This window comes from Rosa chinensis, chromosome 2 (assembly GCF_002994745.2).
Source record: "Rosa chinensis cultivar Old Blush chromosome 2, RchiOBHm-V2, whole genome shotgun sequence".
In the NCBI taxonomy this organism is placed as follows: Eukaryota; Viridiplantae; Streptophyta; class Magnoliopsida; order Rosales; family Rosaceae; genus Rosa; species Rosa chinensis.
This window is the reverse complement of record NC_037089.1, coordinates 51,681,172-51,690,146: the sequence shown is the minus strand read 5'-3', so window position 1 is coordinate 51,690,146 and position 8,975 is coordinate 51,681,172. Positions and strand designations below refer to the sequence as shown.

General features: G+C 37.8%; 1 protein-coding gene and 2 long non-coding RNA genes across 3 annotated transcripts; all 3 read left to right on the top strand.

The window, feature by feature from the left end:
* The first annotated feature begins 790 nt into the window (after window positions 1-790).
* Window positions 791-3,893, top strand: LOC112188938. The gene is made up of 4 exons (XR_002931633.2): window positions 791-1,216; window positions 1,575-1,753; window positions 2,260-2,337; window positions 2,414-3,893. It is a non-coding gene; the product is annotated as an uncharacterized LOC112188938 (long non-coding RNA).
* Window positions 3,889-4,712, top strand: LOC121051965. The gene is made up of 2 exons (XR_005807655.1): window positions 3,889-3,923; window positions 4,159-4,712. It is a non-coding gene; the product is annotated as an uncharacterized LOC121051965 (long non-coding RNA).
* A 3,048-nt stretch (window positions 4,713-7,760) lies between these two features.
* Window positions 7,761-8,732, top strand: LOC112189750. Its single transcript, XM_024329098.2, has 2 exons — window positions 7,761-7,883; window positions 7,972-8,732. Exons 1-2 carry the CDS (start codon window positions 7,829-7,831, stop codon window positions 8,466-8,468), a joined length of 552 nt encoding a protein of 183 aa, XP_024184866.1. The 5' UTR covers window positions 7,761-7,828; the 3' UTR covers window positions 8,469-8,732.
* The last annotated feature ends 243 nt before the right edge of the window (window positions 8,733-8,975 follow it).

Here is an 8,975-nt window from a genome sequence, read left to right as displayed (position 1 = left end):
AGATATATCACAATAAAGTGAAGAATTTTAGGATATATCCCCAATAAAGTGAAGAAATATATGTATTTATTTTTTTAATCATATTTTATAGATATTTCTTCACTTTATTGGGGATATATCCTAAAATTCTTCACTTTATAAACCTATTATATTTTACAGATATATCCTAAAATTCTTTGCTTTATCGGAGATATATCACAAATATCATAGACCAGCGAGCGGCTTTTTGACCACCTAGAGTTTTTTTTTGTTTTTATAAACCTATTATAACTTGTGATGTATAAGTTGAAGACAAAAAAAATAATAATAATAATAATAAGCTAAGAAAAAGAAAAAAAAAACAAGAAAATGAAAAAAAAAAACAGAAAAAAAATGGAAAAAAAAAAAACAAAAATGGAAAAAAAAAAATCTTTTTTTTGTTTTTATTTTTTTTATTTTTTTTGTCTTGAAATGACCATTTTAGCCCTCAAAAGTCAGACTTAACGGTCCAAATTGGACGGAATAGTAGAAATTGGACACGGCTGATGAATTTGGAGAGTACAAGGGTGTTACTGATTAAATTGAAACTCGAGGGACTAACATGATGACGACCCCTAACCTCAGGGGGGTAAACTGAAATTAATCCTTTGAACAAATCCACTGGGCGCATAAGCCACCATATCTGTGTGAGTCCTTGTCCAAATTAATAGGGCCAGACTTGAAATTCCAGCACTTGAGCGAAAAAATAACAAAAATAACAAGACATACCAAAAACCAAAACCAACAGCGCTGCACTTTCCCTCGACACAGACCCAAAATCGGAACCCTCACTCTCGACAGCTCCTCACTCTGTCGACAAAACCTAAAGCTAAAACCTCACTCTCCCAAACCCTCGCTCTTAGCTCGCGGCTCACTCGCCCATTACTCTCTGCTGAATTCAAAATCCCCAATTTTCTAGGGTTTCAGTTTTCAATCTCAAGAGGATATTGTTGAAGCGGAAGGCATCATGGAAGAGGATGTTCTCCATCCCCATCTTCGATACTGGCCCCTCAAGGCCATCACCATAATCCAAGCGGTCATCATCCTCTCCGTCGATCTGAGGGGGCATGCCCGACAATCTCTACTACAGCGACAACGAGTACATCGACCAAATAGAGAATCTCTCTCGCTTATGTGTCTCAGTGGGGCAACTCAAGGAGCCGGAGTAGTCCACCGCCAAAGCCACCACTTGGTTGAGGTGCGCGGCCTAGAACCTTGATCTCGATCTCCTATTTCGGTTCGATTTCCTCTGATTCCTTCAGTTTCTTTAGTTTTCACCAGTGTATCTGGCTATGGAGGTTGAGATCTCAGATCAGGATTTGACTACTTCCTTTACCTTTTTTTCTTTTCTAGTTTCAACTAATTAGTATGAACCAATAGAAATATCATGAGCCAAAATTGCGATCGATCATTTCTAAAATGCGGTTCTTGTTTAGTTATGAAATTCTGAGTCTGTTGGTGGATGAGGATTTGAGATATGGTTTTCACAACCCAGTTTTGATTTAGCAATGTTTGTTGTTTGGTGATTTTGATTTTTATATTGTATATATGTACAGATAAGGCTGAGAGATTGTTGGCTGAAGCAGAGGGTATGGATCGCAGTGGGTTGTGTTTCCGGAAGCGTTTCTGGGAGGGTATCCACGCGGCTCCAATTTCAGGGTTGCGATTGGGAACAGAACTGCCAAGGGGAAAGAAGAGTTCCTAAAGTATCATGCTGCAGCCATTAATGTGCCTGGTAAAACTACCTTTTTTTTATGCTTTAGCTATGCATACTGGAATGAATTGGTCTCATCAGAGTGCAAGATTGATTGAATGCTGCATTGAAATACAATATGTGCAGTGACATGTCAGTTTATGCCTAAACTTCAAGTTTAACTTTTGGTTGCTATTTAGTCTTTACTTTGGACCGAAGAAACTTTACTTATGTTCTCTTTCATATGAGAAATATTCTTGAGGAAAGTTTAACTGGTGGGACTTGATTATTCCTGTTTTCTAGGTATACATCCTGGTCAATGTGCAAACAAAATCCTTAGTAGTGCATAGTCTAAGTAAATTCTGACACCAGTTGTAATGCAAGAAGTAAAATTTATGTAATGAGTATAAGTTTTGCTTATAGCTTTCTTCAGTGATTAATCACAGAAGACCAAGATTGTGTGATTATGAATCCCTTACAGTTCATCTTCACGTATTTCATAGCTAAAATTGTATACTAATGCTCTAATTTGTTCTGCACCATCATAGGCTTATGTCCAGCAACTAGAAACAAGCTGTTTAAAACTGGTGCAACTGGAGCTGGAACTTGACAGGACTGGAAAACAGGTGAGTAGACAAATCTTCACTTTTTGTCTGTGTATCATGCTCCATAAATAGTAAACCAGTGACTACGTGATTGCAGGTAGCCTATGGAGGCAGTTCATCCTTAATTTGGTGGGGGGACTGGGCTAGAATTTGCTTTTGGGAGGGTGTCTTTGTAGGTGAGACTCGCATTTCATCGCCCATTTCCAATTTGTATAGGTCTGTGTCCATCTACCCTTAGTGTCATTCTCTTCTTCCCATGTTGTTTTTTTTTTCTTGGAATTTTACTTTAACAAGAAATCTAAGTGATTGGGGTGATTTAGTTGTTTTTTTTTTCCTTGGAATTTTACTTTAACAAGAAATCTAAGTGATTGGGGTGACTCAGTAATGTTGCCATGCATCTCATTTGGACTAACTAGGAGACTATGTATATGAAAACGGGTTTTTTTTTTCTTGCAAGCCCTTTCTTTGCTTAATAGCTTGAATTCTTTGGTCCCTCTTAAGTTTATGTGCAAGAATTCAACTTTTTCCTTGACTGTTACCTTATGGAAAGATCAATACTTTTTTGATACTTTAAAAAGGAGTGCTCCACTGTTCATTATTTGTTCATTGGTGTACACTGTACATTCTCCAAATCTAAAACAACGGCTGAATCTTCTGACCAAGTTTTATTGCACTGCTCTTTCATAACTTGGATTTGGAACAGATTGGTCAGGGTCTATTTCTGGTAAGTCTCCCTCATATTCTTCATAATATTACATTATGTTCAGGCTACTTAGTAATATTGCTATATTCAATTTTATTTTACAGAATTGAATTTTATTGTTTCATAGTCTTCTCTCTTTTTAATACTCAGTTTTCTTTAATTAATTAAACCTGATAAATACTTGGACTACATGAAAGATAAGTAGCTGATGTATGTACTCCTTTCCAGATTGGTTAGATCATGATTTTACTTCCTTCACTCTTTTTAGTTGACAAGTTTGAGAATTTGAGATGTTGTTCAAAATTACTTGTTCTACTAATAACTTTGAATGATTCAACTTTGTTAGAATTGTCTAGAGAGTTACTGAGTTTCTTAACCGATCCTATTGGCTTTACTGCAGATGATATAGTTAGTTACTACTATTACTATTATCAAGGAATGAGAGATTCTGATTGCTTGTCTGTTGATTTGATTGTACTTTTCATTGGGCAAGTGATTAAATTTTGTAATCGCGATGTGTTTGTTTATGTGATCTGCAGTTTTAGATGTCTGATTCTTATCATGCAATTAGTTCAGTGTTGAGTATATTTTGGTCCTGAGGTTTAATTCTGAAAACTGGTGTTCTTTGCTTTGTGATCTAATTCATTATCTCAGTGACATTTAAGTTTTCATAAATTTGTTTATGTTTGAACATGGTTATTGTTTGTTAAAGTCTTGCTAGTTGAGTTTGTATTTTTCCCTACTTGAGTTTTGTGTTCTACTAGTGTTTTGTCCTAGTTCGTATTGGATTCAGATTTTCTGTGATAGCAGCAAAGCTAGACTCCTTAAGTAATGGTAATTTTTATATATTTTGAGAGCAGCAAAGCTAGAACCCGGAGGTCTTGTACTTCCTTCAAATGCAATGGTAATTTTCTGTCTCTTTTATCTTTCAATTGTTGTGGCTTGTACATCTTTAGTTATAAATACACGGTTGCTGTTTTAATGTCATTGAATTGACAATCATATCAACCTCATATGTTGTTAACTTGTGGATTATCAACTAGAGTACGTATGCAGCTTCGTCAATATATTTTTGTACAACATTAGATGCTAAATGAATTTGGTTCTGTCATGCTGATTTTGTTGTTGACTGCTTGCAGTTGTACATAGCACCTATATATTCATGTTGCAGGTTTCATAGCTATGTATGCTACACTTGCCAGTCGTGATGTGGACTATTGTTTGATTCCAGATTCCCCCTTTCTTTCTTAAAATGACGAGGTGGACTTTTTGAGTTCATTGAAAAACGACTTAGAAAATGGACATATGGTTATTGTGATTGCTGAGGAAGCAGGACATGATCTTCTTTTAAAGAGCTTGCAATCCATGAACCAACAAGATGCTTCAAGAAACAAGCAACTTAAAGACGTTGGGTTATGGATATCTCAGAAGATCAGGGTATTACTCGCAATCCTACAGAGTTAGTGCTTGGAAACTTCCAAAGCTAGACTCCAATGAGGCCATGAGAGCAGCAAAGCTTGCAAAGCTAGACACAAGTAAATTTCTAGATGTATTCTGCTATGAGAGTACTATTAGATGTACTCCTTTTGGGGATAAAAGATTAACTTTGCACAATTCATTTTGGTGCATGATGTGAATTATAACAATTTCTTCTATATATATATTGATCAGTTAATTTGGTCTTTTTTGATTCCACATCTAGCAAATATAATGCATTGAATCATTCTATTAGGACTACAATAACCACAAAAAAACTGTCGTATGTGCACAATAGTCACAATGACCCAAAAATAAAAACTGTCGTCTGAATGTAAAATAGATAATGGATACTTTGAAAAACTGTCGTCTGAATGAAAGACACACAACGGGCATAAAATAAAGCGACCTCTGAATTGCCTTCACACAACAGTTTCTAAAGTCGCCCGTCGTCTGAAGAATAGTCACGCAACAACTAATGCTGTCGACAGGTTGCGGACATGTTGCGCGCCATGCTGCCGAGCCCTTCACACGACGGTTCCCTACAATCGATCTTCATCAGACGGTGCCTCGATAGACGACACTTTGCCTCCATATCAGACGACGGTTTTTAGCCGTCGTCTGATTCAATTTTTGTAGTAGTGTATTGCTATGATTTTTGCAGTCATAGTAACATTGATAAGTACGTATACCGAAAAATATCAAGTGGTTTTTTAAATCCATGGAACCAACTCTGGAAGTTTCTTTAAAAGGCTAAAAATGTCTGAGACCGTGATTTTGCACTTAAAACCATGGGACTACAGTATAGCATACTATTTTTAAGCCAAAATTTCAAAATTTTATTTTCTCATCAAAATCTTCTCATCCCTAGATCAACAATTTTTAGTTCCATCACTGAGAGCAGCTCCTAAACATCATGTTTTACCAATACTGAGATTATGACACCGAGAATTTTAATAAAGAAAAGTGTGTTAGCAAATATTTAATATGTTATAACATGATATTTCATGTTATGTCAAGACTGCCACAGTTTAAAAGTAACCTCTCAAAAGAATTAAGAGAAAAATGTATCATTAGTGCCTGAACTCTTGTGCACCGGCTAAGTTGATACCCAGACTCTTGTGTCTCAACCTTTTTTAATCCAAAAGATTCAAAACTCTGAGATTGATAGTCTGTGTGCAGCAGAACACAAACTGGAATCGAATCTCCAACAGTAGAGAGATGGCGAAGATGTGGAGGATTTTTAAGGAGTCTGGACCCCCCCCCCCCCAAAAAAAAGTTTTCTAATCTACTCATTTATCTCCTATTCTTTCCTAATCGAGTGAAATGAGAATCCCATCGACAAAAGCATACTTTTGAACAGGAGTATGAGCCCCAACAAAATTTAATTTAAGCCAAATGATGGGTGTCCATAGTAATTCCATAATTTGACAGAATTACCATGTGACGAGATTATTAAGGAAATTTGAATTGTTATAAGAGTTGGAATTGGAAGTACTGGTAGAAGAAGTCTAGTGTTGGGAGAAAATCTGCACACAGTGAGCGTAAATGTCACCCAACATAATTTCACTCGTATTCATTTAGTGAATAGAGTTTTTATTATTTTGGGTTCGATCCATTCAAGACAGAATGTGTCTCTTAATTACAATCCCTTGTTACAGGGAAACACCCTTTGATTCCATTTATGAAGAAACCAATTGATGGGATGTGTGTTTGTTTATTTGTTTTTGCGGCTGCACCCGGATATGTGAATGGGTTGCCTACGTACCCTTGGAGAGGGATCAAGCCACTCGTAGTTCAAGAGTTCCAATGAGTGGATGACTCATTGGAGGCTTTTGATTCTGGAATTAGAGTAGTGTTTGGGACGAATTTGGTTTAAGTGGACCAGAGATTCGATTTTGTGTTTAGGATGCGGTTGCATCTAGATAGATTTGGTTCTAGATTGCCTACATACCCTTTGCGGGATCAAACCACATGTAGTTCCGGCTTTTTAGATTTAAATGGGTAAATGACCCATTTATTTTGAATTTGTGTTTGGGAAAGTGTTTAAAGCCCTTGAATTTGGTTTGGACTTTATTTGTGTGATTTGGGAATGAATTTGATTTTTTTCTGGTGTTGGGAGAATTTGACTGGAGTCAGTGATTCATTTGGGATTGGTTGAATTTGACTGGTGGAGTCAGGGATTCTGTTTGGAGTTGCGGTTGCATCTAGTGGGTCGCTAGACTGCCTACATACCCTGTGAAGGGATCAAACCACTGTAGTTCATCATATTTGGGATTTCGGTTTTGTACCGACTTTTTTATCCGACGGATGAGTGTATGTTTTTTTGAACCCGTCAAATGTATTTCTTTGGGACACCTAATTTGGTAGAGTGTCTGTTGATTTGACCCAGACCCGATGTACTGAGATTTGCAGTGAGCCTTGTGATTTGGAATGGGCTTTAGGCTGCAAATTAATCGGGCTCGAGCTTTAAAGTGCTCTGGACACCCATATTTATCCTCAGGCTTTAGTTTCATCAACGCCAGGTGGAAAAGTGATATGGGCATCATAATGGGCCTTGGACTTTGTAATGGGCTTTGTGTCACCTTCTTCACTTATCGGCGAAAAACAATTTGATGGGGCCTGAACTTTTGCGAAGTTGTATAACGGGCTTTTGAAATTGGGCTTCGTACTGCTCCGAAATTGGTTGAGCCTAGCAGCTTGCAACCCATGGATGGACACCCATAAGTTTTGATTTTATATCTACACCCATTTTGAACCGACTTCATGTCTTGGACAAAATTGAAACCCAAAGAGGCCAGGTCGTGGAGTGATTCCCCGTATACAGACTTGATTTGTATATTTTGAAGGCTTTTGTTTTTTTGTTCAAAGCTACAGTAGCACCATGCATATGAGACTTTTTGACCAAGTATGTTGATCAATTTCCCACCGCCAAGCCTCGTGGCTGTCAATTGGTCTTCCACTGTTTTTTTTTTTGTCTTCTTACAAATCACATCATGGCCTCAAGAGATTATTTAATTAATCTTGCCATCATTCTTCACTTTGTCTTTATACTGATCATGCTACGGCCCCAAGGATCATTTGGTTAATCCTTGCCACATTTGTCTTCTAGTTAAGCATACATGGTCAGGTTTGAATGCTTTGTTTAGACAATTAATATGGCCTCCACCATGTTTTGTTTCCACCGTTTCAAGAGACAAAGCTGTAGCCCACCACTTTGACACATAATTTCAAAGCACTTGTCCTTCTCTTTATGTGCCTTCAACGTCTTCTTCTCCAGGAACAATTGAGTTCATTCACCTCATTTTGGTAGAGTCTCTGTATGTATTGCAGATGCAGGTGAAGACAGGAACTTGGACAGCGTGGTTTCTGGGATTTGATGGACAAAGTGAGTCCAGATTTCTCACATAGAAGTGAAAGGCTTCTGCTTCACAACTTGGTCTCAGGTTTCTGATTTCTTTCCTCCTTGCTTGCAGGTTGTTGGAAATACTCCAAGAGAACATCAAGGGTAAATTATTTCCTCCAGACACCAATTTTATGTTTTGTGTGGTTGATGTTCTGGCTGTTGTGTTCTTTGCGTGGCTTATTTTGCAACTGGTGCAAGGCCATTTGCTGCACTGCGGTGGAAAGGAAAGGAAGGAGGCTTTCGGTGGTGACCGTTGTTGACTTCCAGAACGGATGGCATGACACTCCACCGATTGGTCATACACTCGTTGATACACATGTATCGTATACAAGATTGCGACCGTTCGGGGATCTCTATGGCTCCACAGCGACACCAGTAAAAGAGACCCTGCAAAAAAAACAAGAGGTAGCAGAGAGGCCTCAACCTTTTAGCGTCTGCTTGCCGGCTCCTCCTTCGAACTGCTGGAAACTTCTTCTCTCTTTTGCAGCAGGGCTTCACCTTTCTCTTGATGTGTTTTCTGTCCTCCAGTCCTTCTTGCTGCTCCCCTTTTTCTCATCTGTGTGGTAGCTCCTTTTATAGGAAAGTAATGGATAAGGTGGAGCTGAGGATGACTCCAGTTTGAAATTGAAATGATTTGATATTCAAAACTAGTTTGACCGAGTTTGTAGGTGTTCGGCCAGCCCCACAAAGCTGCTGGAATTTGAATTGATGATAGCTATCTTGGCTTTGATCTCATCATAATTTGAAAAGTCCAACTAACTGTTGTGGACGTTAATGTGCATGTATGAGCCAAACAACTTGAAATTTGAAAAACTGCATTATCTCTTCCAACTCTAACTGTGGTTGATCTCATCAGCTTCCTCTTTATTTGGTTTGAACGTACTTGGCCTCTTCTTTTGCAACTAATCTTGAAGTCATCATTTCATGCATAATTGATGCAACATACTGCATTTGAATTCCCTAAGATAACATAATATTATCATAAGAAATAATGCAGCAAAGCCACCTCTCCAAAACTTGAACGTCACTATTTTTTTTTTGTTTCAACATCTAGTAATTGAAACTTTATGAGAT